At 44.9% G+C, this 26006-nt stretch overlaps 8 protein-coding genes across 13 annotated transcripts in view, besides 1 other annotated feature; 3 read left to right on the forward strand and 5 right to left on the reverse strand.

The window, feature by feature from the left end:
* Window positions 1–3762: part of a mobile genetic element that runs on past the window's edge.
* CG14669 (uncharacterized protein) overlaps window positions 1–9738 on the forward strand; it is a 43868-nt gene extending 34130 nt beyond the window's left edge. For 2 of the 3 annotated variants that reach the window (NM_141280.3, NM_001316556.1), the window contains exons 5-8: window positions 5968–6081; window positions 6153–6266; window positions 6646–6713; window positions 6795–8944. In NM_141280.3, the coding sequence (NP_649537.5) occupies window positions 5968–6081; window positions 6153–6266; window positions 6646–6713; window positions 6795–6960 (462 nt within the window). In that variant the 3' untranslated portion in view covers window positions 6961–8944. Of the gene's footprint in view, window positions 1–5967; window positions 6082–6152; window positions 6267–6645; window positions 6714–6794 lie in introns of all 3 variants that reach the window. The other variant, NM_001275352.2, reaches the window with a different exon arrangement.
* Window positions 9739–9906: 168 nt separating this feature from the next.
* Window positions 9907–16097, reverse strand: PEK (pancreatic eIF-2alpha kinase). 3 transcript variants are annotated; one of them, NM_141281.3, is made up of 4 exons: window positions 15559–16097; window positions 13418–14153; window positions 12194–13354; window positions 9907–12109 (listed from the first exon to the last, which is right to left on the reverse strand). In NM_141281.3, the coding sequence occupies exons 1-4, from the start codon at window positions 15774–15776 to the stop codon at window positions 10736–10738; spliced, it is 3489 nt and encodes a 1162-aa protein (NP_649538.1). In that variant the 5' UTR covers window positions 15777–16097; the 3' UTR covers window positions 9907–10735. The 3 variants fall into 3 exon arrangements, with proteins under 3 accessions (NP_649538.1, NP_001262282.1, NP_001262283.1); NM_001275353.1 differs by lacking the exon at window positions 15559–16097 and adding an exon at window positions 15075–15239; NM_001275354.1 differs by lacking the exon at window positions 15559–16097 and adding an exon at window positions 14396–14464.
* Window positions 16098–16973: 876 nt separating this feature from the next.
* On the reverse strand, window positions 16974–18445 carry RpL35A (Ribosomal protein L35A). The gene is made up of 5 exons (NM_141282.3): window positions 18413–18445; window positions 18324–18352; window positions 17497–17725; window positions 17144–17371; window positions 16974–17075 (listed from the first exon to the last, which is right to left on the reverse strand). Exons 3-5 carry the CDS (start codon window positions 17716–17718, stop codon window positions 17052–17054), a joined length of 474 nt encoding a protein of 157 aa, NP_649539.1. The 5' UTR covers window positions 17719–17725; window positions 18324–18352; window positions 18413–18445; the 3' UTR covers window positions 16974–17051.
* Window positions 18446–19121: 676 nt separating this feature from the next.
* POLDIP2 (Polymerase (DNA-directed), delta interacting protein 2) lies at window positions 19122–20910 on the forward strand. Of its 2 annotated transcripts, NM_141283.4 has the most exons (4): window positions 19122–19493; window positions 19547–19973; window positions 20033–20374; window positions 20430–20883. In NM_141283.4, exons 1-4 carry the CDS (start codon window positions 19384–19386, stop codon window positions 20781–20783), a joined length of 1233 nt encoding a protein of 410 aa, NP_649540.1. In that variant the 5' UTR covers window positions 19122–19383; the 3' UTR covers window positions 20784–20883. The 2 variants fall into 2 exon arrangements, with proteins under 2 accessions (NP_649540.1, NP_730934.1); NM_169054.2 differs by having other exon boundaries at window positions 19158–19973; window positions 20430–20910.
* mRpL44 (mitochondrial ribosomal protein L44) lies at window positions 20807–21980 on the reverse strand. Its single transcript, NM_141284.4, has 2 exons — window positions 21856–21980; window positions 20807–21803 (listed from the first exon to the last, which is right to left on the reverse strand). Exons 1-2 carry the CDS (start codon window positions 21920–21922, stop codon window positions 20905–20907), a joined length of 966 nt encoding a protein of 321 aa, NP_649541.1. The 5' UTR covers window positions 21923–21980; the 3' UTR covers window positions 20807–20904.
* A 289-nt stretch (window positions 21981–22269) lies between these two features.
* Window positions 22270–24098, forward strand: Snr1 (Snf5-related 1). The gene is made up of 2 exons (NM_169055.3): window positions 22270–22674; window positions 23169–24098. The coding sequence occupies exons 1-2, from the start codon at window positions 22403–22405 to the stop codon at window positions 24007–24009; spliced, it is 1113 nt and encodes a 370-aa protein (NP_730935.1). The 5' UTR covers window positions 22270–22402; the 3' UTR covers window positions 24010–24098.
* A 55-nt stretch (window positions 24099–24153) lies between these two features.
* On the reverse strand, window positions 24154–25944 carry CG45100 (uncharacterized protein). The gene is made up of 3 exons (NM_001300245.1): window positions 25510–25944; window positions 25359–25447; window positions 24154–25289 (listed from the first exon to the last, which is right to left on the reverse strand). The coding sequence occupies exon 1, from the start codon at window positions 25831–25833 to the stop codon at window positions 25717–25719; it is 117 nt and encodes a 38-aa protein (NP_001287174.1). The 5' UTR covers window positions 25834–25944; the 3' UTR covers window positions 24154–25289; window positions 25359–25447; window positions 25510–25716.
* Window positions 24154–25944, reverse strand: HDAC3 (Histone deacetylase 3). Its single transcript, NM_143721.4, has 3 exons — window positions 25510–25944; window positions 25359–25447; window positions 24154–25289 (listed from the first exon to the last, which is right to left on the reverse strand). The coding sequence occupies exons 1-3, from the start codon at window positions 25665–25667 to the stop codon at window positions 24220–24222; spliced, it is 1317 nt and encodes a 438-aa protein (NP_651978.2). The 5' UTR covers window positions 25668–25944; the 3' UTR covers window positions 24154–24219.
* Window positions 25945–26006: the final 62 nt, after the last annotated feature.

Consider the following 26006-nt stretch of genomic DNA (forward strand, 5'->3'; position numbering starts at 1 on the left):
CGTCACCTTACAACAATCCGGTTTGGGTAGTCGATAAAAAAGGTACAGATGAAGAGGGAAATACTAAGAAAAGGTTGGTTATAGATTTTAGAAAACTAAATTTAAAAACAATCGACGACAAGTACCCTATACCAAACGTAGTATCCATCTTGTCAAATTTGGGAAAAGCCAGATTCTTTACAACCCTTGACCTTAAATCGGGGTTTCACCAAATTCTGCTCGCAGAAAAGGATAGAGAGAAAACTGCCTTTTCAGTAGGAAATGGAAAATACGAGTTTTGCCGTTTGCCGTTTGGCTTGAAAAATGCCCCAAGTATTTTTCAACGTGCTATTGATGATGTTCTTAGGGACCGTATAGGAAAGTCATGTTACGTTTACGTTGATGACGTAATAATATTTTCAAACGGAATTGAGGACCACGTAAACGACGTTGCTTGGGTACTAGACAGACTGTCTGGGGCAAACATGAGGGTTTCTAAAGAGAAATCGTTTTTCTTCAAGGAAAGCGTCGAGTATCTCGGATTCATGGTGTCAAGTGGAGGTATCACAACCAGTCCTAGCAAAGTAGAGGCTATTCAGAAATATAATCAACCTACTAATCTGTTTAGTGTTCGATCGTTTTTAGGGCTAGCAAGTTATTACCGCTGCTTTATTAAGGACTTCGCCTCTATTGCTAGACCACTCACTGACATTCTGAAGGGTGAAAACGGAAAGGTTTCCGCAAGCCAGTCTAAAAAGATACCAATTTCTTTCGATGAAAGACAATGTTCTGCTTTTGAGAAGCTTAAAAATGTTCTTGTCTCCGAAAATGTAATGTTATTGTATCCCGATTATAGAAAAGCCTTTGACTTAACAACAGACGCTTCGGCTTTTGGCCTGGGGGCAGTCTTATCACAGGATGGCAAGCCTGTTACAATGATTTCGAGAACTTTACAGGATAGAGAACTTAATTTCGCAACAAATGAACGAGAACTTTTGGCCATCGTTTGGGCTTTAAAGTCTCTTAGGAACTATCTATATGGTGTCAAAAACTTAAACATTTTTACAGATCACCAGCCGTTAACATACGCCGTGTCAGATAGGAATCCAAATGCAAAAATCAAGAGATGGAAGGCGTTTATAGACGAACATAATGCTAAAATTTTCTATAAACCTGGCAAGGAGAACTATGTTGCCGATGCACTATCCAGGCAGGCTATTCATGTCCTAGAGGACGAACCCCAGTCAGACATTGCAACAATACATAGCGAAATTTCATTGACTTTTACAATCGAAACTATCGACAAGCCGGTTAACTGTTTTAGAAACCAAATTGTGATAGATGAGGGCACCGCAGACTCAACTCGAACTTTTGTTATTTTCGGAAGCAAGACAAGGCATCTAATACAGTTTCTAGACAAAGAGACCTTAATCGGAAGAATTCGTGATGTGGTTAAGCCGGATGTAGTGAATGCGATACACTGCGAATTACCTGTACTAGCTTTCATTCAAAACAGTCTTGTAAATGACTTTCCAGCAACAACCTTCCGACACACTATGAAAATGGTCAGCGACATTTTTAATCAAACTGAGCAACGGGAAATAGTGTCTTTGGAGCACAACAGAGCGCATAGGGCAGCACAGGAGAATGTAAAACAAATTCTTCAATACTACTTTTTCCCTAAAATGTCACAAATAGCCGCTACCTTTGTTTCTAACTGCTTGGTTTGTCAAAAAGCCAAATACGACCGCCATCCGCAAAAGCAAATCCTCGGGAGAACACCTATTCCGTCACATGTAGGCGAGACATTGCATATTGATATATTTTCTACGGACAGGAATTACTTTTTGACATGTATTGACAAATTTTCCAAATTCGCTATTGTGCAACCAATCGGCTCTCGAACGATAACTGATTTAGAACCTGCAATTATGCAACTAATGAACTTTTTTCCCCATTCAAAGACAATATTTTGTGACAATGAACCGTCCATAAATTCCGAGTCAATCAAGTCACTTTTGAAAAATCGTTTTAATGTTGACATAGCGAACGCACCTCCACTTCATAGTACCTCAAACGGACAGGTTGAAAGGTTTCACAGCACGCTTTTAGAAATAGCTCGATGCCTGAAACTTGACAGTGGAATGAATGATACAGTCAACCTTATTCTTCAGGCAACAATAGAATACAATAAGACGGTGCACTCAGTCACCAATAGAAGACCGATCGACATTATTCATTCAACTCCTCCCGAATTGGCTAACGAGATAGTAGAAATGGTTAACGAAGCTCAGGAAAAACAGCTAAGAAGAGAAAATGTAACAAGACGAGACAGAACCTTTGAGGTGGGAGAAACCGTCATGGTAAAACAAAACAATCGCTTGGGAAATAAACTAACCCCACGGTATAGGGAAGAACTAATCGAAGCAGACCTCGGGACAACGGTCCTCATAAAAGGGAGGGTCGTTCATAAAGATAATCTACGCTAGGTTTAGTATTTCTTTTCCTTTTGTGACCATCGCCAAGTTAGCAAAATACAAACGTGAAATCTGAACACTAGTAAAAGAGTTTGCAAACATTTTTCAATTAAATATTTGTCAAATCCTTCTTATTTAATCTTTAAACATTTTGTATTATTTCCGCTTCATCCTCTTTAGAAAATTTTAAAGGTATGTGATGAAATGCTAGACCCGAATGATTTGAAAACTTAAAGTCCACGCAACCACAAATATTTCCTGAAACTACCATAGAAAATAAATGCATTACCAAAACGGCATAATAACAGTATAGCGCACTCACTCTAATTAGATTTCAAATTCCCGATTAAAAAAAAAAATAAAACACTAATGTTATCAATACCCTTTCCTGATTCTGTTCAACTAAATAGGAAAATCAATACTTGCAATCAATAAGCGTTTTACTACATACTTTAATATCAAAAATATCTGAATGAACTTTATTATAAAATTATAATTGTTATACTTAATTATTGTCAAAACTTTAGTATTAAAACTGTAACTACCTCTTAAGTAGATGAGAAGAGTAGAAGAGGGAATTAAGATCTATCAACGTAGTATCTGCTAAAGACGTAAAGATGCGGCAACTATTTCTGCGCCTGGGTACTGAAACGACGAACTGAATAATATCTGCCATCAGACGCCAACCAGAGTGCGTTCAACACATACGTTTTGATGGTCAACTAGTTCAACCAACATCAGCATCATCGTCGTCAACAAGTCGACGGTTACAATAAAGATTTTTTCCAAGTTCGCTACGATCATCTCCAGAACCTTGTTGCGAACCCATGACATGGAGAATCAGCAGCATTTACGAACTTCTCGGATCATCCAGACACGCAGAGCTGCCTTCCCTTCGATGGTTTAACGCAGTACCAGGTTGGCAGTATGGGAACTTAGTGCACAACCAATGTTACCCGTAAGATCCGCTTTCAAATAGATTTGCCAATTGTAAAAAGTCTGTGGACAGCCTTCGTCTTAGAAGGGGAGGAGTTAACACGATCACAAAACACCCGAAATATAGTCGTAAGCCTCAAGTGCTTTTCCCATCTATAGATCGAGCTTTACCTATAAGAAACTGTAACTTGTTAAGCTTTAGAGATAAGAACTCTTGCTATACTTAAGTTAGTCGATTTTGGAAGATTAGAAGCGTCGGTCATCGCCACGTACTTACTATTCGTCTCATTAAGTGCAGACCGCGCAAGCCCTATTGTAATTAATAAACTTACGCTAATAAATATATGGAAAATCTACTAAAATGATAATTTGTATTCAAGTGCGCGTGTATAGAAAAATCTAGCCCATTCAGTGATCAAACTCATTACCTAGCTAGTCCGTTATTGAACCCCAAAAGAAGTAACTAAAAGTAATCAATAGAACCTGCTGACCCAGATATTCTGACTGATAAGAGCAAGGAGGCAAACAGGTCGCCAGCCAGACGGGAGCTGGAGCTTATTAGCTCGATGTCCTCGAAGTCCCTAATGTGACCCATCAATCCATCTATCTATCGTTGATCGAATCCAAGAGGCCAACAATGCGCCAATTACAGCAGTTACAGCAATTACAACTGGGCCAGCAGCAGACGTCGAGAATCCTGGCTAAGGAGCTGCTCGCATTTCAAGCCAGCTCCCGAAGCAGCCCGTTAATTAACAAAGCAACAATAATCACAATGGACCATCGGAGGAGCGAAGGAAGCGCAAATTAAAGGAAATTTAATCAAAAACGTAAATCTAGCTAAGTTACTGCCCGACAGGAGTGGCGTCTGTCTGGCTGTCTGTCTGCCAGCCGGAGTGACACCACACCCGTGCCCAGAAGGTTGCGAAGGGGATGAACCGATGAGCTGGGGAGCTAGAGAGCTGGAGAGCTGACAAGCCAAAGGAGCAGACGCAAAGGCGCCAAAGAATGCGGACCCCCAAGCTGTCCGTCCGTGCAAGGGGTCGGAAATCGGGTTATGAAATCCAACGGTTGGCACTGGTGGTGCCCACTGCTGTGCACTGAAAATTTACAAATCAAAGGATTTTCTCTTACGTATTTCCTTTGGTAAATGCAAAATTTGAAGATTGAGAAATAACATTTATTCCGACTTTATACCCCTGTTTCCTGCAGAGATGGAAAACAGCTAGGCAGTCAGCGCTGGATTTTCCACTAGATTGTTGTTCCTCCAAAATGTCTCGACTCCTGTTTTCATCTAGGCGGCCGTTGACTTTTGTTTGCTTCTAAAGCGCTGCAACGTATTTTTAATTATAACGTCTTTCCACCCCAAATCCTGGTCATTAGTGCTTGGAGTGGAAAATGTGGCCACCTGCCTGCGGTGGAAAAATGTCTGTTGATTTGCGTTTAGAACCATCTGTGTAAATATATTGTTTCAACAAAATAAATTACCTTGCTGTTTACTATAAGCATATAAAAAATAAAAAAAAAGCTAACATATAATAATAGATAAGAATCAAAGTCTTACATGGTGACCAATTACCTTAGACAATAAGAATAACTCTTAAGCTCTGTGTATATAGTATAGTATAAAATGTAATTCTTTAGTTGTCAACTAGTAATCAACACATTTAAATGCACTAATTGCACAAAAATTATTTACTGGCAACTGTCCATTAATCTGAAGTGTAACTGCTCAGGATTTGTGTCTTTGAGCTTTGTCCTTTGATATTCAGCGGCTTTCAACAATTGTGCAAAGGGAACGCAGTTTGGAGAAGGACGAACGAGCCAGTGAATCCAATTAAAATGCAGCGGTTTCTCCAGCTGAAATGCGACTGCTGTGGGCAGTAAAGATTGCTGAAGCCACAAGAGTGGTCAACCAAGTCCTAAATAAATAAGATAAAGCGGCGGAAAAGTATGTGCTCGGTGCACTTTTCAGTGCACTTTGCCCCATACAAATTCTCTGCGAGTCCAACTAAAGTGGATGAATTAATGGCTGAACTTTCGGCAAATTTGGTTCTTGCGCAGCAGTTTTGAGACTGAAATTGCTGCTACTCTTTGACTAACTTACATAAGTCCTATAAAGAATTAATTTTAAGGTATCTAAGTTAAGGTTATCTAAAGGGTAAAATTTCTTAAGAGTATTGTAACATAATAGTGGTCGCTCCAATCCAAACCAATAAACCAACCAAAAGCGATGATGACCCATGGCAAATAGTACCTTGTAGTGTGCAGATTGGCATTTCGCAATAAGGAATAAGGCATCCCACCCATTTCCATCCATATTCATGTCATATTTATGCCAGTTGTGAGCCCTCGTTAAATGCCATAAACTCTTTTCCCAATTTCATATTTGCTTTTCATACGCGTGCCAAAATAATGCGAAACGGAAACAACTCAACCATGTGGACACATGTGCCTGTTTGTTTATTTGCTTGTTTGTTTGCTTGCCCGTTTGTTTGCGGAAATATGCTGATAAAAAACAAACACCCGCCCAATTGGCACGGCCATCGCAATCGCAATGGCAATGGGAATCCGCCAGAAGCGATTTCCGGCTGACAACTTCGCCGAGTGGAACAACGGACATCCGCTGGGGCTGCGAACGGTGCACGCCTATGTCTTGGTCTACGACATGGGCAACTTGGAGACCTTTCAAGTGAGACCCACACCGCCATGTAACTCCAACGATACCCCTGACGATTCCCATTTGCTTCCATTCCATTCCAGTACTGCCGCTCGATGAGAGATCAGATCTTGGACAGTTTCAGTCATCGTGATTTTAGCATAATTGTGGTCGGCAATAAATTTGACAATGTGACTGAGGCGCAGGCCAACTCGCAGGTGAGTCTATTTACTCCTCAGCCATCAAATCACTCAAATCCAAATCCGTGGAGAAATAGGAAGATTTACGTCATGTAATCAGAAAGTATTTTTGATGCACCTTTAAAGAACATAACTAAGTAGTGAGAGTCACTAAATATTAGTAATGTCAATTATAAAATATTTTTATTCTTTAAAATATCTATCGTGAATAGAGATAAATTTAACTGTATTCAGCGATCTCGAATCGTTTGATACTGTCCAGGGTATACAATTAGTAATCATGTAAAGACCAAAGTTGGCAGCTATTGGTTTTCAGCAGACTTTTACTCAATACCGAATCCTTTCCATTACCGCACATCCTTGCCATCACACTTATCCTGAACTGGCCGAATGGCAGGAGCTCAAGGACATTTCCACGCTGGTGCGCAAACATTGGCGCTGCGGCTACGTCGAGTGCTCGGCGCAGTGAGTAATCAAAGGCCACGCTGCCAACCGATATCGATATGTGGCCTAACCGGGGCTTCTCTTCTTTGGGGTCTTCCGCAGATATAACTACAAAATCGGAGACGTTTTCCGCGAGCTGATGGGCTGCACCAGCGCTGTAGGAGGAGGCGGCGCCGGCGGAGGTGGAGGCGTGGCCGGGGTCGGTGGCCTGGTTGGCACTGAGTACTCACAATCAACTAGGAATAAAGGACGCTGTACAATACTGTAGCAAGAGTTGCATAAGTTTTATAAGCAAACGCGCTGATCTGGCGCATTACATCCGAGTGAATTCATCGCAAGACGGTGGCTGCAGCTGGGACACGGTGGCGTATACGCAATCTCCAGGGAGGAAGCACAAAGACGACATTGTTGCCCCTTGCCAACGCTTGCCCTCTGATGCATATTTTACCATATATTTTAGTGGCCACACTCCGCACATCTTCTCCTTTGTTTGCCATTATTACAACATTTTGTGTTCCCGGCTGTTTCCATGGACGCTTTTGCTCTGCTTATTTAAATGGCAGTGGCAATGGCAATGGCCATGGCCCCGCCGCACACAGGACACGTTTGGCCAGCACCCAGATCCCGATCCTGACGACGGCTTTTGTGCGTCCGCATTTGCAATTCAATTCATATTTCGCTGGCAGGAAGTGCAATGGCCATGAATATGCAGAGATATCCGCAAAGTGCAGCCACAATGGCCGGCGAAAGTTCCCTTTGCGACCATCATCATTATCGTTGTGGCTATTATTTGTGTCGTGGATCGTAAATAGGCAATTAATCCCACCATAATTTACAATACGTTTTATGTACGAACGAATAACCTTGTTATCAAACAAACTAAAGTCGGTTAGGAACTAAAGTAAAGAACTAAGCTATACACACATATACTTAAACATATATGTATACATTAACGTTGTGATCATTTCAAGAATTAGTTCTTAAGGCACTCCGACCCAGAACGTCGGCCAATGTCAAGTGAAGTCAAGTCAAGTCAAGTCAAGTATCCGTATCCGTATCCGGAACTGGAATACCAGAAATACTTAGCTATAGGACACAGTACGAGTAAGAGCAATTTAATAAATAGTCGTAAGTGTTTGGAGAGCGGTCGAAGGCGGTAAAATCAAACAGTTACAATCATGCCATGAAAATCCTCAACAGGCCAGCTCCATAATATCCATAAATATTCGCTCCGCAATTTGCTTGAAATGAATAACCACCCGAATCTGGCATCAAGTTATTGCAATATAACCTAAACCACAGATCAATCATTGACTTTACCCATGTTTCGCCATCGAGGAGCCGTGATCCAGAAGCCTTAAGAACCCAGAAGCAAATGATGCATAGAACACCTTAGTGTAAAGTAAGATAACAACTTGATCGAAGCGCACAAAAAACGAGCATTGTGTTACCATCGCAAACTCGAAATTGTCAGAGCCCAGATTGAAGAAAGGTCGAAGGCCACATCTGCGTACAGTAGTATCGAAATCGCCTATCTATTAGGTAGGTGTGGTTCTATATATCCGTACTGGCGATCGTCAAGTTAATTAGGTTCTGAGCAGATCTACGAAACACGTACATACCATTCTGATCTCTTTCTTTACCTCAAGAAGACAACTTAAACTACTCAAAAGAAAAGCAATCAAGGCTGACTTTGTACATAGGGATTTCAATGAAAGAACTTGGCAAAAAGCTACGGGAACCGACTTTTACAGCAATACATATAAATAAGCTCTAACTGATATTCAAGATAGATACATAACTGGGCGCACTGCCACAATGGTTCCACTCCCAGTTGAGTGCTCGGCTAGGATTCTAGGAGTAGCTGAGCCAGCAAGTATCTTGAAACAATTCGACGGCATTATTTTAAGGTTAACCAATGCAAATCGATAATAATACGAGGGTACTAGCCCATTATTGTTATACATATTATTATTAATATAGATTTCGCGGCTTTAAGATGGGTGGGGGTAAGGTTTGAAAGTTTTTTGATGGAGAATATATACAAAAAGGGGCCTGTCAGGCAGTTGTTTGCCACTCTTACAGAGAGTTATTTGAAAAAAGCCCTTTTTCAGATTTTTAATTTCGCTTTAAGGTGAAAGATGTTTCCTTTCTTAAATTAAGAAAGAATTTCAAAAACGTTGCTGTAGCTTTTTAGTTTCGCTGCGATTAACTTTAGAATTATACAGAATATTTTGAAATATTGAAAAACGAAAAGAAATGAAAAGAAAACCTTACCCCCTCTTCCATGAAGGATAGACCGTCTAAGCACTAATGATATTAGCAGCTTACAAACCGGGAATTTTTAACCTGCACCCATTACCGAACTGATCCCAACTTGAGAAATGTGTTTATGACATGCATCTTTCCAAACAGTAAACCCTTCAAAACTTGCATTACTGAAAGCCCGAAATAGACATACTTATATAACATACCTATATATACACATATTTAAATGTAACGATAATTGTACGACTTTGGTTGAGGTTTTACCTTGGTTTTCAACTTTACGGATTCGTCAAAATGGCTGTTAATTTTTGAGAAATAAAATGCTAACGCAAAACGGTTGAGGAAGTTAGCCGAAATTGTTGAGCAAGGGCAATTGTTGAATTATTTACATTTAAGCAACGCGATGCCTGCGACAGTTTGAAAAAAAAAACAGGAAAAGGTAGTGTAGCCAATAAAATAAAGTAAAATATTACCTACGAATCAAATGCTTCAGCCGCTTGTTGTTTGTTCATGCCATTAAAACGTAACTAATTTTAAGTAAGCCGCTAGGTTTAGATAAGTATTACCAAGTGCGTAAGCCGCTCATGATCTCTGCTATTTTTTTTATAATAAAATGCATGACGCAATGCAAGTAGAAACAAATTGTTAATTGGACAGAATAGCAAGAGCAACGCACCGAACAAAATGTTAAGCAATCGAGTATAAAATGCAGCCGGAAACGGAAGCTGGCAAACTGTACTTAGTGTAGAACGCACGACGATGGTGTATGTTCGACGACAACCGTTAGCAAAGTAGAGAACGTTTTTGGAAAATGCGCTCCGGCGCTGATAATAAAAAAAAGTGATATATAAAAATTAAATCGCTGCAAACTTATTTACTTGGGTAGAGGACAGATGAAAAGATTAATACCTGGTTTGTAGAAGCACCAAAACAAAGTATTAGCCGTCATGGGAATGGAATTTTTCCTTGATTTTTATTAAGTTGCCTATTTTCCTTAACAGTAAACTATTTTGGCTCTAATATTAATCCTTAAATTTTTTATAAATAGCTCAATGTAAAAAAATGTTTATTCAACAACAGCTAACAAAAAAATGACAAGAATTTTGTTAACCATGAGTTTCATCACCTCTGCGACTTCCCTCAATCAGAAGTACGTACACAATTACTTAGTGGCCTATTGCGTATATCATTTATGTAAGACTTTTCAGCGCCTCAACCAATTTCATTACTACACACAATGTTGCCGCATGCGGCGACTGCTTTAAGGTATGCCAAGCGATTAGTCACAACCATTATCTCTATGGGCAATTAGAAAACATTTCCATTTCTATTTTTGACATTTTTATTTTAATCTTATCGCCTACGACTAAAAACAAACTCTCGCATTGGTTGGGCGGCTACATGGGTAGAAACAAACTAAGACAAACAATTTAGCATCGTAGGTAACTTAGGTAACTTAGGCTAACGACTGTTTAGGAGTACATCTTTATGTGTATGTATAATTCCTAAGGTTAAGTCTTAAAAACAAAAGGACATTTTGTTGGTAATTTGCGACGCGCAAGAGTAAAGGTAAACGTAATACAAAACTTATTGAATCTAGGGTTGCCCGGTAATGAATCTGCGACCTTTACGGGTCGAGGTCAGCGAATAAGGCATAGCCAGGTAAGGAATAAGCGATGGCGATACTGATGACTCACAAGCGAAATGCTATAAGTGACTGAGTTTGGCGCTGACAGAATGGGTGTCCAAGCTCATGGCCCAAATTGTCTGATCTATCACTGATGCGGCTCACTGGAGCTGCTGAAGGTGCGGCTGCGACTCAGGCGCCTGGCCCGCTCCGCCAGCTCCGCCTGCTCGCTTTGTCCTTCCGAGAGGAGATGAGGTAGCTGCAGAATGTTGCGCAGCTGGCTTTTCAACTGCTTGGTCTGCGGGCGTTGCTCTGGCTGGGCGGATAGCATTTGCTGGAGCAAGTCGTACTGCTGCGGGTAATTGACAGCGAAATCCTTGGGATACTGGCCGTCCCGAAGACTGCGCAGTGTCTTGATCCGCTCCATTTCAGTGCTGAAGTACACGTGCAGCTCGAAGAAGATCAGTCCCAGTGAATAGATGTCCACCTTGTAGTCGTAGTGCTGGCCCAAAAGCTGCTCCGGCGACATGTATAAGTGGGTGCCCACCTGCTGGGTGTGGCGGGCACAGGAGGGCAGGCCACTCTGGTCCCCACACTTGGCCACCAGGTTGGGGATATCGGCCATGTCGGTGACGAGCCCGAAGTCTCCAATCTTTATCTGTCCATCCTGCGAGAAGAATATGTTGCTTGGTTTCAGGTCCCGATGAATCAGACCCTTCAAATGTACATAGTCAACGGCATCAACGATCTGGTGAAAAATGTCACCAATGTGGGCAGCCCTTGTTTCCGACCGGTTGTCCCTTAACCAGTCGCGCAGACTCTCCTTGCGGCATAGCTGCATCTGGATGTAGAGGTACACCTTGCTGGGCTTGGCCACCGTTCCGTTCAGAATCGTGGCACTGGAGGGCGTAGGTTGGCTCCCGTTTTGGTTGTTATTGTGATTCTGGGCCAGTGCCAAGGTAAGGGGCTTCCTTCTAGCTTTATTATCGTCATTCGCATCATCACTTCCACTGCTCTTGGGGCGCACAGATTCGATTTGAAACGAATTGGAGACCAGTTGGTGCTGTGAGTAGTTTATGTTCTTAAGGTCAAACGAGGCCGAATGGATGTCAATGGACACGGAGCTGCGATGTCGTTTCTCATGGTCTCCCTGCTGCTCTTCATCCTCTTCATAGTCGTCGTCGGTATCATCCTCCTCCTCTGCCCGTAAAGCGGCTGACTGCGACTCGCTGCGGAATTCAATGAGCGAGTCCTCTTCCTCATCGTAGTCGTACTCCTCGCGTATGTTCTTGAGTGATGACTCGCCTGGTAGATGAAAGTCGTGACTACAAGCGGTGCTATTGGCTGCATCCGAAACCCAGGACAAGAGCTGCTGTTGGCGTTTCTCCTTCAACTGCTCCGTCAACGAAGGCATTGTACTATCGTCCGGCGTCTCTATCTGGATAGAGGTGGACAGCTCGTGGGCAAGCAGCTTGCGATCCTCTTCTTCCTGCCAACCAGTCGGCGGTGTCTCGGTCCAGGACTGGAAATTTTACAATAAAGAGTTTTATCATCAGATAATACTTAAAAACTTAATTTTAACTTTTAAATAGATAGAAGAACTTACATGGAAGTATCGCACGATGTTGTGGTGCTCACAACTAGCCAAAGTTCGAGCCTCGCGAAGGACTCGCTGTCTTGAAGATTCCTTATTGGGTAGCGTTATGCGCTTAATGGCGTATCGGTTCTCATCCAGCTTGTTCTTAGCTTCGAAGACCACTCCGAAACCACCGCGACCAAGGCACTGCATCAACTCGAAGTCGGACTGAAAGCGGGAAGTGTAATGCTCGCCTGAATGAGTTGTAGACTCCGAAATGGTGCGCTGATTTGCTTGTCCAGGTGGGAAGCTAAAACGATTTCCAGGTCGCTGCATCGGCACCACTGGACCTAGTAAAGCCTGTGTGGATGCTTCGGTGGCCTCGATGGCCGTTTGAACAGGCACATGACGTTCAATGACCAGATACTCTCGCTCCACGCGCTGGTTTCGTTGGCCCATGAAAATATTTAGAATCACAGCCGACGTAAATGCTATGACCACGATTTCCTTCCACCAGAACCACAACGACAATATCACAACCTTTACAGGCGCATCAATGTCATCCAAACTAAAGCCCAAATCGTCGTTGACGCTATGGTTTCCAGTAGCTTCCGTTCCCTCAGATGTGGCATTGGTAGGCGATGTTGGAGCTGTGATTGCTGGAAGGTCAGTTGGATTATTCTGCGTACTGCACTCTTGCGGGCCGTTCAGATCGCCAGTGGTGTAGAAGTAAAAACCATTGCCATTGACAAACTCCGATGCATTCAATACGGACTGCGCTGCCACAGCGAAGTTTTCATCATCATAGGGCACCAGTTCCCCTCCTTGTGCCACAGCTCCCTCAGCAATCATTTCAGGGTCCTCCTGGTCTTTCCGGAAGATTACCAGCGATTTGCTACTGGCGGATATCGGCTTCCAGGGAATCCTGGGCATCAGGCTGGTGTCGCCTGTAAGCTGCTGATAGACCTTGGTCTGGTCCATAATCTCCTGGCGTAGACGTATTGACTCCTGAATATACAACTGTTTATCGTACATGCCCAAGTAGATGGATGGCGGGCTTTGTGGCGCATTGGGCAGCTCCGTGTCATTTTCGTCCTGGTCCCAAAGCCACTGGGCCGAGCTAAACAAATCAATAGGCTGCAATTCGTCGTCGGCATTTGTATTCCAGGCACTCACAATTGGGTGATCAAACTGAAAAGCACACGAAAAGTACTAAGTAAATTTGCCTTTAATATTAAAGCCATCACCACTTACCTTGTACTTCCACAGCATAGTCTGTGGCTCACTTTTGCTGAAGGCGCAGATAATTCCCTCGGGCACTACCACCTTTATATCCACATCCAAAACAGCCAGCTCCAGCTCATCGCGCGGCTGTAGCTGGCACTCGGAAGGTCTCACCAGATCCAACTCATGCTGACCTACGCTAAAGTTCCAACGCTCCACTCCGGTCCGGGATTCCACGGCCCGAACCGTTTGTGTCTGGCGGCGGACGATAATAACGTCGTCAAGGAGAGGATCATGGCGCACTATGTAGCCGGCCTCGTCCCTTAACTGTTCTCCGTCCTCCAGCTGATCCTCCTCATCGGGCTCCCTAATGGTGTCGTCGATTGCAAGCCCTTCCTCCGTAGAGTTTACACATCCGTTTAGAGAACATTCATACAGCAGCTGGCCAGTGCGAACGGAAACACCGTATGAGCGTGTCTCCTTGCCTCCGGATATAACCAGATCATCGCTGAATTTGGCGCTCGAGCTGAGTAGGTGCTCCGCCGTGATTGGAATGGGATCGATGGAGTCCCCGTCGAACTTGTAGATGCCGCCGCTCAAAGAGGGAATCATGCGTACGAACTGCCCATTGTTGGTCAGCTCCAATCGATGGATGCTGGACGAGATTAGTGGCCCCGGTCCGGTGGGCACACTCCAGCGCAGTTTGCCGGACTTGGCGATGTCCAGAGCGCTCAGTCGACCATCAAGCGTGGAAATGTATAGGAGTCTGTGGATAGAATAAATAATGCAATACCAAGTTTTAATGTTTTTATTTCCATATTTAATAAATAAATATCGACTACTCCATATTAGCTAATAGTCCATAATGGCGGAATTTGCCAAATTGTTATTTTCGCTAAATGATACCGTGTCAGCGTAACAAGGATTTTGTAGCTTGTGGAATTTAGAGTGGGCGAGGCCAATATGTTTTTAAAAGCCGTTCTTGTTAAATATAAGAATACCGTATACCCTTTATGTAGGTAATATCCAATTACCATGGGCGAGCTTGAAATAAACAAACACAAGATTTTGAAGAAAAAACAAAAAACACAGCATACATAGATTCAAGTAATGATTTGATTTTTATGTAATATTTTCTATTCGTGCAATTAATGTAAAAATTGAATTTTCTGTAAGTGAGTAAGCCTTTGGTTAACTGTTTAAAATATTTCAACTCGAAAGATTAAATACTAGAGTTAAATTTGCAATTATACAAAAAGTTGATTTGTGCTTGCAACCGATTCCGTCACCAGGTACACGGTGCATGGGGCAAGAATAAAGGAAAGCAGGAAAAGGGGCACACTGGCAGACCCAGCTGACAGCGTAGAAAAGGTAAATGGGAAGTAAACTCAGCTGTTTTTGCGCCAAGAAGACAAGAACTCGAGGAACAACAAGTGTCAGTTGGCCCCTCTCCATTTCCCCTATCGCCATCTCTGTCGCGCCCACCAAGGAGCCGAAAATGGCGCCCGCAAAAAGGGGGGATAAAGCAAACGGGGGGAGAATTGTGAAATTCAGTGAAAACCTTGCACAAACGCAAAGGAAAGCAAAACAATCGGGGAAACCAGTTCGGATTGGCATGCTTGCCAAACAACATATCTAGACGTCTGCCTCAAACAAAAATTCAGTTAAGATCTTGCAAATGACTCACCGCATGCTTGATAAGCGCGTCCACTGATTACGGGTTTTCATAGTTGGCCAAGGTGCAAACATGTGGGTTCATATTATCAGATCGCTCCCAGACTTCAAGTTGAACAGAAGCTCTCCGAATTTCTCGTGTTAGACGGGACAAGGTACTTAAAGCTAAGGGCCGTCGCAAATGTTACCAACTTGTCGGATCAGCCGAGAATTTTGAGCTACGTATTTTCACTGGCCCCCCGTCGTACCACAGTTCTCTTCGAATTCCCCGTTTTAGCTGATTAAATAGGCACTTTTCGAGTAGTTCAACCAAATATCACTAACGTGTTCTTCGCAATATTTGCCTAGGTGCTGGCTGCTCGTTTATCCACTTGCACCGCGTTTTAGCGAATGTTCGAGAACATAAACATAACACACACATAACGCACTCTTCTTCTTCTGCTACAATCCATTCGATACCAGTGCATTCCTCCCGATACTTTGGTTAGGGTACGTACCTTCTTGCAACGCGACGCTCCTCCTGATCTACGCAGTGTTCGAGCCCGGGGGGACGGGGAGATCCGGCAGTCTGGAGCTCCGAATCAGTAGTTGGGTGCCCAGCTAGCACCTGGGCGGGATCGAAAGCCACCAGGCCGGCCATAGTGAGCGTGACGATCTGCAGGAAGCTCAGGCTCCGGCGACGATGCCTCACGATGCCATCCAGGTCGTCCTGCATCGTACGCGCATATAACGTAATCCTGGTCGTTGGCGATCGGACGCGGGGAACGGTGCAGAAATGCAAGTCTCTAATTGGTTCGAACGGTGACGTGTTGACCTCACTTCGGGGGGTCGGTTGGTGGAACAGCGGCGGCAGTGGCTCCCGGCAAGGTCGGCGCACATCTCCGCATCACTCTCGATGGCTCCTGCAGCAATCAATCGCAACTCCACTATTTAAATCCACTAAAACTGGTCAGTTTATGTTTTTGTTCCGATTGGGCCGCAAAACGCGCGATTGCAAGTGTGACCGCGTTTTGACAGCCTTAAAATAACAGATGACACCACAATACAGTTTATTTCGTCATTACCTAAAAGTACCAAAAAAATACACACGGTGGGAACAGTTTCACTAAGGTTTTACTATTTTAAACTTTTCCAGTAACTAATTTAAAACAATGTTTGACGCCCATGTTTTGACACAAATAGGGACAACTTAACAATAATTATTAAAGTAGATGAAGTATTATTTCCATCTCATCTCTTATTGAATACTTCTATTATTCGACGTGTTTTAAAAATAAATTCTATTCGGCTATAATTCTGACACATACCAAATGAAATTCAAACATTACTTTAATTTAAATATGCTCTACCTTCTAAAAATATGTTAGGTGGTATATTCGTCATAATATAGAAACGTTTATTACAACATTTATTCTTTTTAAAAAACTTTTGATTACTATGAAACCATTTCCTTGATTTTTTTAGAAACCGCATTGTTGATTAACAGAAACTTGAATTCGTATGATTTTCGAGCAGAAAGGCTACGCCATACACCCCTAGTGTCCTTGCGAAAAGATTCGTTAGTAGTACACACTACAGTATTCGTTGACTTTGGCAATACAAAAAATAGTTTTGAGATTTTCAAAACTAATTAAAATCTATTATGGTAGAAGTGGTATGTCTGATCTAAAGGAACGACATTAGCCAAGAGTCTCGAAATCCACATTCAATTCGTACTCTAAAACGTTTCCATCGTCTTCATCTGCTACTTAAGATCAATATAAATGGATTTTAATGCGAAGTGGATGGTCCCGCCAAAAGATAATTCATTGCAGTAGGGAAAGTCAAACCGAACAGCCATCAATCGATATACAGATTACCGTCAACTTTCAATCGGTATCTCGCCTTAATAAAAAAGCCAAGTTGCGTTTTAATTAAATTTAAAGTGTTTCATTTAATGTAAAACGGATTTTTTACTCCTGCAGGTCAGTAATTCAAGTCGGATATTAACTTAAATCCTTGATGGGTACAGCATCTGCAAGAAAAAAGAAGGCATGTTAATACAACCCAATTGTCGGACAGAAAAGGTGTGTTTGAACTAACGATGCGGATGCGGTGGCCCATGGCATGACCGGGCAGGTTCCTGTTGAAACGGGCACGCACAGCGCCGGTGTTGCCGTGGATGCGGGTGACCTTGCCCCAGACAGCGCGGACGCGGGTCTTGCGCTCGGGATGCTGCGGCACGCACTTCTTGGTCTCGGCCTTGTAGACATAGACGCAACGCTTCCCAACGTAGAAGGATCCGTGCTCCTTGCGGCGGGCGCCCTCAATCTGCAATGTAATATGTTGGTTAATCAATTACATTACTAAAATGTTTTTACAGAACTGGAATGTATTAATTATTATTTGAAAAACTCTGTGAAGTCCGGACCCATCACATTGAAGTATAGACATACCTTGAGGATGGCCTGGTTCTCGTGCTGGTTCCTCAGACCACGCTTGTAGCCGGTGAAGACGGCCTTGGCGAAGAGGCGTCCGTGACGCTTGTACTTCTTGGCGGAAACTTTAGCCTCTGAGGCGGCGGGCTTCTCGGCCTTAGGCGCCTTGACGGCCTTGGGAGCCTTCTGGGCCTTGGCGGCCTTGGGCGCAGTAGTGGACTTGGCTTGTGTGTCGGCCATGGCTTAGCTGTGGATGAGAAAAGATAATCTTTAGAGCCGTAGGCATTCATCATAGGTATTCGTTGGGGCTTGAGGGTTTCGATCATTTGCATGCATTTGATTAAACGAAAAGTACTTTAAACATTGAAGATATTGAGGTGCACAGCTCTGGGCAACAGTACATTAAAAACATCATTTTATATAAAAATAAAGCGGAGTCTGGTGAAAATTCCTGTACCCGACCGGCCTGGGGCAACATTTAATGATAAAAACAAAAACTGATAACACGGATCACTTATTAATCTTCCACAAGAAGTTATTGAAATCACGTTAAAAACAACAAGAAAAGCGGAGGCCAAAAATGAACGCTGAAATTTTGCAATCAATGTGCACTGTGCGAAGCATGGAACTTTTGGACGGCATCGAGGTGCTATTACGAATCGGGCAGTGCCCGTAGGGTACTCCTATCCTGGGTTGTCCCAAGGAACCACTTAGTCACAAAAAATCACAGATAAAGTTCGCCAGTAGATTTTTGTGCACGTGGGTTGGCGTTTGCAGGTTATTCCATGATTATTTGCCGTTTTTCCGGTGTACAGACTCCCATTATGGTGTCCGCGGAAACCCACCTTGTTGTTCGATGAATGTATTAACACCGCTAAAAACAAAAACAGAATATTATTAAAGGAAAATATACAGAGAAATTTAATTTACTTACTTCGCCGGAAACGAAAGCGAAAAGAAGGAAATAGTGTGGCTGCCTCTAGACGCCACAAAAACGCGATATGTTAAGTGAAACAGCGCGCCGTTGCTCGAAAGTGTGCTGTTAGGGGCAAAATAAACCTCAGTTGAAAAGAAAACCCTTAGTAAAAATAAGACAATACATTGTTTAAATTTTAATTTGTATTCACAGTTTATGCATACTCAAGATACGAAACATGGGTTAGTTTAAATCGGGTTGAAGAAACCATATGCTCTTCTCTGTTAAAACTATAAAAAACAACTGCTTAGGCTCATTTAGATGGTTCCTTTCTAACATTCAACTTTATGTATGAAATTATTAAATATAATTGTTTTCCTCTGTAATTTTACATTTTTAGTTTTACCAAGCTTTTGCCAACTAACCACATTTTAAAGAATAAAAGGGATAAATTATAGATAAATATATCCTTTAATATGGTAAATTTATTCCGCTGAATAGAAAAAGCAAGTAACACTATCTGCAGAGTAATGGGGTATACAAGATTCGTATTAAAACGCAGAAAAAGTCATCTTCGATTCTCTAAGGTGTACATAATTGTTCTTGATTGGACTAAAACTAGTCTTGTAATCTCTTGTTTTATATTTAGATTACAGATTTAATTATTTTCAAATTTAAATACAAATTCTGACAGATTTGCCCCTGAAATGTTATCGACAAACGAATGTGGTTATCGCCGACTCGCGCAATCGCATAGAGTTTTTTTTCAGTGCCGAAAACAACATCAAAATGTTCATAACAATGTTGGGATTTTAGAGACAGCCACAAAATTTAGAAGCACATGTGCCCTGCTAGATCGAACCGAACCTGAGAACTGATCGCCGAAAGAAGCTGCAGATTGTTGCATAAACCGCGCGCGCAGCTACCGCTCCGAACTCGAAAAGGTGCTCCACGGGTCTCCGAGCTTTCCGAACTTTGGATGCGCCGCGATGAGCTTGTTGGTGCAAGTGTTCAAGTGGGACCAGCGATGTCCCATGCTCCACAGGGTGGACATCCTGCTGCGGCGTGGCGTCAAGAAGCAGGCGGTGTATCCGACCAAGTGAGTGGGGTCCTGAATCCTCCTGAAAATTGCATAACACGTCATTTGTACAGACTGGCTGAGGTGGGTCGCCTGGTGGATGCCCGCGACGACCGGTACGAGACGGGCCAACTATTCCTGCACCGCATCTTCGGCTACCGCGGCGTTATACTCTTCCCCTGGACAGCCCGCGTCTACGACCGGGATCTGCACAATCCTGGCAAGATTAGCGCCACCACGACTACGAGCGCCAATCCGACGCAGCAGAACCGCACCAAAGAGGCTTCGCTCCGCGTGAAGGCCAACACCTCCGCTTCCCCAACGGCTGCTACCGCTCAGAGCGCCGATGCCCCCACCTCGACCGCCTTTGAGACGAACGCGGCTGAAAGTACAGGCACCACAAACCTGGGTACCACCTCCCAAGTGGATCCCAAAGAGGTCAAGGGCAAGGTGCAAACCTTTTATCAGGTGCTCATAGACACCCGCGATTGCCCGTACATTGTAAGATGGGTCTAGTTTTGCTTCCTTCGTTTTCTAAGTTGGCATTTCGTGTCTTTCAGCGCGCCCAGACCGAGGCGGTCACCTTTCTCGGCAACCAGGACTCCAACCGCAGCCTCTACGCCATCCCCGGGCTGGACTACGTGGCCCACGAGGACATCATGCCTTACAGCTCCAGCGAGAAGAGTCCGCTGCAGCACGAGCTGTTCGATAAGTTCCTTACGCACGCTCCGGACGCGGACCCGCCATTTGTGGGCCAGGACACTCTGAAGGCGTGGCAGGAGAAGAACCATCCCTGGCTGGACATGAGCGATGTACACAAGGAGACCACGGAGAACGTGCGCATTACCGTGATTCCCTTCTACATGGGTTGCCGGGAGACGCCTGCTAGTTCGGTCTACTGGGTGCGTTAATAAGAAACTCCTTTCTTTAGTTTAACGTCATAAAGTACCTTTCCAGTGGCGCTACTGCATCCGACTGGAGAACCTCGGCGAGCTGAGCGTGCAGCTGCGCGAGCGCCACTGGCGCATTTTCTCACTGTCTGGAACCCTGGAGACGGTGCGCGGAAGAGGAGTGGTGGGCCAGGAGCCCATTCTGAGCCCCCGGCTGCCCGCCTTTCAGTACAGCAGCCATGTGAGCCTGCAGGCTCCCAGCGGCCATATGTGGGGCACCTTCCGGCTGGAGCGCGAAGACGGATACTCCTTCGATTGCAAGATTCCGCCCTTCTCACTGGAGAGCAAGCCGGACGACCTAGGGACGCCCACACCGGCCACGCCCAGTGCCCACGATAAAAAGCGCGACGATAGCGATTAAGAGGCAGTTGTTCACCCGTAGTTAAATGATTTTAAAACGCAATCTTTTCTGACAATGCATGCGTACATGTGTTTAGTGCAAATTACAATAATCAACAAGGACGCAGAGCCAGTTTTGATTCTCAGCCAAGTCGCACGGTCTTTGGTTCTAGCTGAATGGCAAAGTCAAAGGGTCTCCGGTTGTCGCGGGTGTCAAAGATGCTCTGCAGAGCGTCGAGTGCCGCAGTCTCTGTGGCTGTTTTCACATCTTCACCGAATCCCTTGCCCAGTAGCTGCCGGTTGGCGTAGATGCCTACTTGGTAGGCGGCTAGCACAGTGTTCTTTCCGCAGTCTCCAAGCAGGCGGGGCTCCGCTTCGCCCAGCTTTCGCTCCTGGCATATCTTCTCCAGCAGCTGGATTGGTTCCTGGGGAGTCCACACCTCCAACAGGTCCTTTTGATTCAGTTGCGTGCAGATGAAATCGCGTACAAAAATGAAAGCCCTCTCGATTCCACTGGAACTGGCCAGGGCGCCAATAACTGCGTGTAAAGATTTGGCCTGACTTTCGGCCGAGGGCGGGTATTCCGTAGACTGTATCAGATCCTTTGTGCCCAGGTGGGTCGAGACGTGAGCAAGCGTTTCGGTGCTAAGTAGATAACTGGCGATCGCCTGGAGTCCTTCATTAGGGACCTTCGGTAACTGGTGCTGCAGGAAGGCCTCAACGTAGGCACGGGCAATTTGTTGGCCCTTCTCGACCAGATCGCTATTGTGAGGCATCTGGAGGTCAGACTCCTCAATGCCTAGCTGCCGACGACGATCCTCCTCCCGCTCTGCAAACGATTTCTCTGTAAAAGCACGCTGCAGCTCCGACAATTCAAAGGATTCGCCCAAACGCTTGCCGAACGCGAAGAGCTCCGATCGCTGGTTCCACTCCACGAACCCAGAACGCCGCTCTGGCTTTTGTGGTCCTAGTTTCTTCTGCCGGTGGGCGAGCTCACGTAACGTTGGCGAAACCCATCGCTTGATGTGGCGCCTCGTTTGCACTGCCGAAAATCACGATTACTGACTGGCATTAGGTGAATCCGGGTTACTCACCAGTCGGTGAGCCCTCCAAGAGCTTGACACGAGCCAGGAGACCAACAGCACTGCGTAAGAATGACATCTTTAAAGCGATCTTAAAAATAAGTAACGAATATGTTTTCGCGCATGGGAACTAGTGTTGCACGGGTTTTTGTGGCAGTGATGGCAGTCTAACCGTAAATATAATTTTATAACTTATAACTTAACTTATACATTTTAATAATATTTGTTTCTTGTTGTTTCTATATTTATTCAGAGATGTATAATTAAAAAAAAATAATAATAACTAAATATGTTTCTTTATGAATTATAATTTTATCATTTAATCGAGTAATTATAACGAAAAATACTTTCAGCTTTTTATTTAGCGTTTTGTAGCTAAAAGGCGCCAGTACTAAATTGCGTTGGTGGCACCCGCTCGTTTTCCAACACTCCCGCAATAGACGCCATGTACATGTCTGTGTTTGTGTATGCGCCAAGAAAATTTAAGTCGCGGAATATTAACAAGGAATCCCTGCCAGAAACAGGGCATTGAGAGACCACAGAAGAAAATATACCCAACATGGCACTGCAGACATACGGGGACAAGCCGGTGGCCTTCCAGCTGGAGGAGGGCGGCGAGTACTACTACGTGGGCTCGGAAGTGGGCAACTACATGCGCCACTTCCGCGGCATTCTGTACAAGAAGTACCCGGGAATGACCCGCATCGTCCTGTCCAACGAGGAGCGCAAGCGGCTGGCTGAGTCCGGCCTCAGCTCCCACATCTTAGCCAGCTCTGTATCGCTGCTCCGCGCCGTAGAGGTGGATGATATCATGGCCGGCAACGATGAAAAGTAAGTGGGCGTCTTACCTAAGTAATGTCCCCAGAATAGTAACTAAATAGGGCCTTTCCTAAAAATTCCAATTAACTTCGTTGATATCTACTTCCTACTAGTCCTACTTAAACGTTTGTTTTTAAATGTTTAATCCAATGGTATCAAGTAATCCTTTTATCAAATATAAGACATGTGTACATTTGGCTGAAGATTCTTCATTTTAGTAACATTGTTAATGACCACTTAGTTAAAAACCACTTATCATTCTGAAGTGAAGACGTATACAAACACACATAGCCACACACTGCCCAGTTATTTTGAAAAAATATGGAAAAATGTCATAGACATTTTTGGCAAAGCTGCCACAATAGTCTGTATGATTGACAACGATTTCCAATTGAGCACGGAGAATTGTATTATTGTCAGAATGTTGGGTAAATTTTGCCTGCTTGCAGGGCCAATCAGTCAATTTGCTAACAGTTGATTTAACTAACCATGAATCTCCGTCCCAGGTATCGCGCCGTCTCCGTGAACACTTCCGATACGCCAGTGCCGCGGGAGAGCAAGTCAAAGAAGCAGCCACAGTATGTGCCCACGATGCCGAACTCCAGCCACCTGGACGCAGTGCCACAGGCCACGCCAATCAACCGAAACCGAGTGCACACGAAGAAGGTTCGCACATTCCCGATGTGTTTCGACGACACGGATCCCACGGCTAGCCTGGAGAATGCGGCGCAGAAGGAGTGCCTGGTGCCCATTCGACTGGACATGGAGCTAGAGGGTCAAAAGCTGCGCGACACCTTCACGTGGAACAAGAACGAGAGCATGATTACTCCGGAGCAGTTTGCCGAGGTGCTGTGCGACGACCTGGACCTCAATCCCCTGCCCTTTGTGCCGGCTATTGCACAGGCCATCCGACAGCAGATCGAAGCCTTTCCCAACGATCCCCCCATCCTCGAGGAGACCTGCGACCAGCGGGTCATTGTTAAGCTGAACATTCACGTGGGCAACACCTCGCTCGTCGACCAGGTCGAGTGGGACATGTCCGAGAAGAACAACAACCCCGAGGAGTTTGCCATTAAACTCTGTGCGGAATTGGGATTGGGAGGAGAGTTTGTTACGGCCATTGCCTACAGCATTAGGGGTCAGCTATCGTGGCACTGTCGAACGTACGCCTTCAGCGAGGCCCCTCTATCAACGATTGATGTGCCCTTCCGGAATCCCAGCGACGCTGACGCATGGGCGCCATTCCTAGAGACGCTTACCGACGCCGAAATGGAGAAGAAAATCCGCGACCAGGACCGCAACACGCGCAGAATGCGACGACTGGCCAATACCACAACTGGTTGGTGATCTTCCGCCGATCCAGCAATGTGTCACTAATGTAATCCTCCTATTAAGTACCATTATGCATCCCAAATAAATGTGTGTCTGTCGATTTTAAAACCTATTGTCTTCTACGCGCTACTTCCAAAAAAAATAGTTCCAAACGATGTTACAAAATAAGCTGATACTCTTTACTGCTTACGCTAAACTCGAATCCTTATTCTACATTATCCAATACTAACTTTCTGCCGAATCGGGCTTGTCTTGGTCCTGATCGCCGTCGTAGAACTCGTTCTTAGCATCAACCAGCTTGTCCTCATCGGCTACGGATATTCGCACGTCGGGATCACTCGCCTCCTCCCGGTTGCTGCGCAGCTCCTCCAAGTCCACATCAGGCGGGGTCTGCACCATTTGGACGCTGGGCGAGTGCTGGCACATCTTAAGGTTTTCATACACATGCTTAACGATGAGTTCAAGATACTGCTTTGAGTTAGCATTATCTTGGCGTGAGTTAATCTCTGGATGGAGTGTAAAGTCGGGGGCGAAAAAGTCGTAATACTCGGTGGCGGGTAGGTCATTTTCAATGTCTTGGTCCACCAGCAGCGAGGTCTCGTGCGTCCAGCAGCGGGCCACGTTCCGTAAGGTGTAGCCACCGCCTCCGACCACCAATGTGGGTACGTTCAGTTCCTTCACAAATTTGACACACTCACCATGTCCCTTGGTGCTCAGGGAGAAGCAACCTAGTCGATCTCCAGCTAGTGAATCCGCGCCACACTGCAAAACGATAGCCGTGGGCCGGTAGAAGTCCATAATGGCAGAAATTATGGGTTTGAACACCTGAAAATAGCTCTGGTCATCAATGCCCTCCTTTAGCGGCACATTAACGCTGTAGTATCGTCCCGATTCGGCGCCTATCTCGTACATGTCTCCCGTGCCGGGAAAAAAGTAGTTTCCGTATTTGTGGAACGAAGCCGTCATCACTCGGTCCGTAAGGTAGAACGCCTCCTGCACCCCGTCGCCGTGGTGCACATCGATGTCGATGTAGAGCACCCGAGGATGGTACTTAAGCAGCTCCAGAATGCCGATGACGATGTCATTCACGTAGCAGAATCCGCTTGCCTCGAACTTCTTGGCGTGATGCAGTCCGCCCGACCAGTTTATGCATATGTCGCTGTGGTTGTGGTTCAGCTTCTGGGCTCCCTCCAGCGAGGCACCCGTGTACATTGCACAGAAGTCGAAGAGGCCATCGAACACGGGACAGTCCTCGCCTACGCTGAAGTGCGCCAGGTACTTCGTATAGGCCACGGCTTAAGAACAGAAAATTATCAGATTATTCTAAATGTTATTCCAATTGGGCGACTTCCTCTTCAACTCACAATTGCACTGAATGTTTTGTGGAGTCACCTGCTGTAAGTAGGCGATGTACTCGTCGCTGTGGAAGCGGAGCATGTCCTGCGCACTGGCCCTGCAAAGAATTCCGGATTAGTATAATTTACGCGGCACAGACACACCTCTCCGCCAACTCACTTGTACGGCCTGTAGATCTTCATTTTCTTGTGCAGTCCGTAGTTCATTACCAGGCTGTGAGTGACCGCCAGGCGTTGCGGCTTCATGGGATGCCCGGCTCCATAGTGGAAGTTGCCCACGTCCGCGTTGTAGAAGTACGACACCCTACGGTCCGTCATCGCGCCAACTTCTCAATTGGATCGGTTATTGCAGGGACGCCGTAGTCCCCTAGTTGTGGACCAAATCCTCGCCGGGCAGCAGGTACGTCTTCGCATACAGGACAATCAGCAGAACGGCCACGATGAAAAGGAGTCGCCGGGTTGTGTCGTATTCGCCCAACAGCATGCCGCTCCCGTGGTCACCTTTGGGTACCTTTGTTTAATCGTGAGATATCAATTTGCTAACTTATTGCCAATTGAAGACAACTTAAAGCGGCGTGCGCCGATAGTGTACTAAAAATGGACATAGCTAGTGATGTACAAACGCACAGTCACGTCACGAGAGCATCCCTATGGTGA

The sequence above is a fragment of the Drosophila melanogaster genome, chromosome 3R, assembly GCF_000001215.4.
Source record: "Drosophila melanogaster chromosome 3R".
NCBI lineage: Eukaryota > Metazoa > Arthropoda > Insecta > Diptera > Drosophilidae > Drosophila > Drosophila melanogaster.

Coding starts and splice junctions, on each gene's coding strand:
- RpL35A (NM_141282.3), bottom strand. CDS start 17,718: ATGGCCGACACACAAGCCAAGTCCACTACTGCGCCCAAGGCCGCCAAG. Junction 17,372..17,496: donor AGAACCAGGCCATCCTCAAG/GTATGTCTATAC, acceptor ATTACATTGCAG/ATTGAGGGCGCCCGCCGCAA. Junction 17,076..17,143: donor TGGGCCACCGCATCCGCATC/GTTAGTTCAAAC, acceptor TTTTTCTTGCAG/ATGCTGTACCCATCAAGGAT.
- POLDIP2 (NM_169054.2), top strand. CDS start 19,374: ATGCGCCGCGATGAGCTTGTTGGTGCAAGTGTTCAAGTGGGACCAGCG. Junction 19,974..20,032: donor CCCGCGATTGCCCGTACATT/GTAAGATGGGTC, acceptor CGTGTCTTTCAG/CGCGCCCAGACCGAGGCGGT. Junction 20,375..20,429: donor CTGCTAGTTCGGTCTACTGG/GTGCGTTAATAA, acceptor GTACCTTTCCAG/TGGCGCTACTGCATCCGACT.
- Snr1 (NM_169055.3), top strand. CDS start 22,403: ATGGCACTGCAGACATACGGGGACAAGCCGGTGGCCTTCCAGCTGGAG. Junction 22,675..23,168: donor ATGGCCGGCAACGATGAAAA/GTAAGTGGGCGT, acceptor TCTCCGTCCCAG/GTATCGCGCCGTCTCCGTGA.
- PEK (NM_141281.3), bottom strand. CDS start 15,776: ATGCAGGACGACCTGGATGGCATCGTGAGGCATCGTCGCCGGAGCCTG. Junction 13,355..13,417: donor CTATGCTGTGGAAGTACAAG/GTAAGTGGTGAT, acceptor TGTGCTTTTCAG/TTTGATCACCCAATTGTGAG. Junction 12,110..12,193: donor ACATCGTGCGATACTTCCAT/GTAAGTTCTTCT, acceptor TAAAATTTCCAG/TCCTGGACCGAGACACCGCC.
- mRpL44 (NM_141284.4), bottom strand. CDS start 21,922: ATGTCATTCTTACGCAGTGCTGTTGGTCTCCTGGCTCGTGTCAAGCTC. Junction 21,804..21,855: donor CTTGGAGGGCTCACCGACTG/GTGAGTAACCCG, acceptor GATTTTCGGCAG/TGCAAACGAGGCGCCACATC.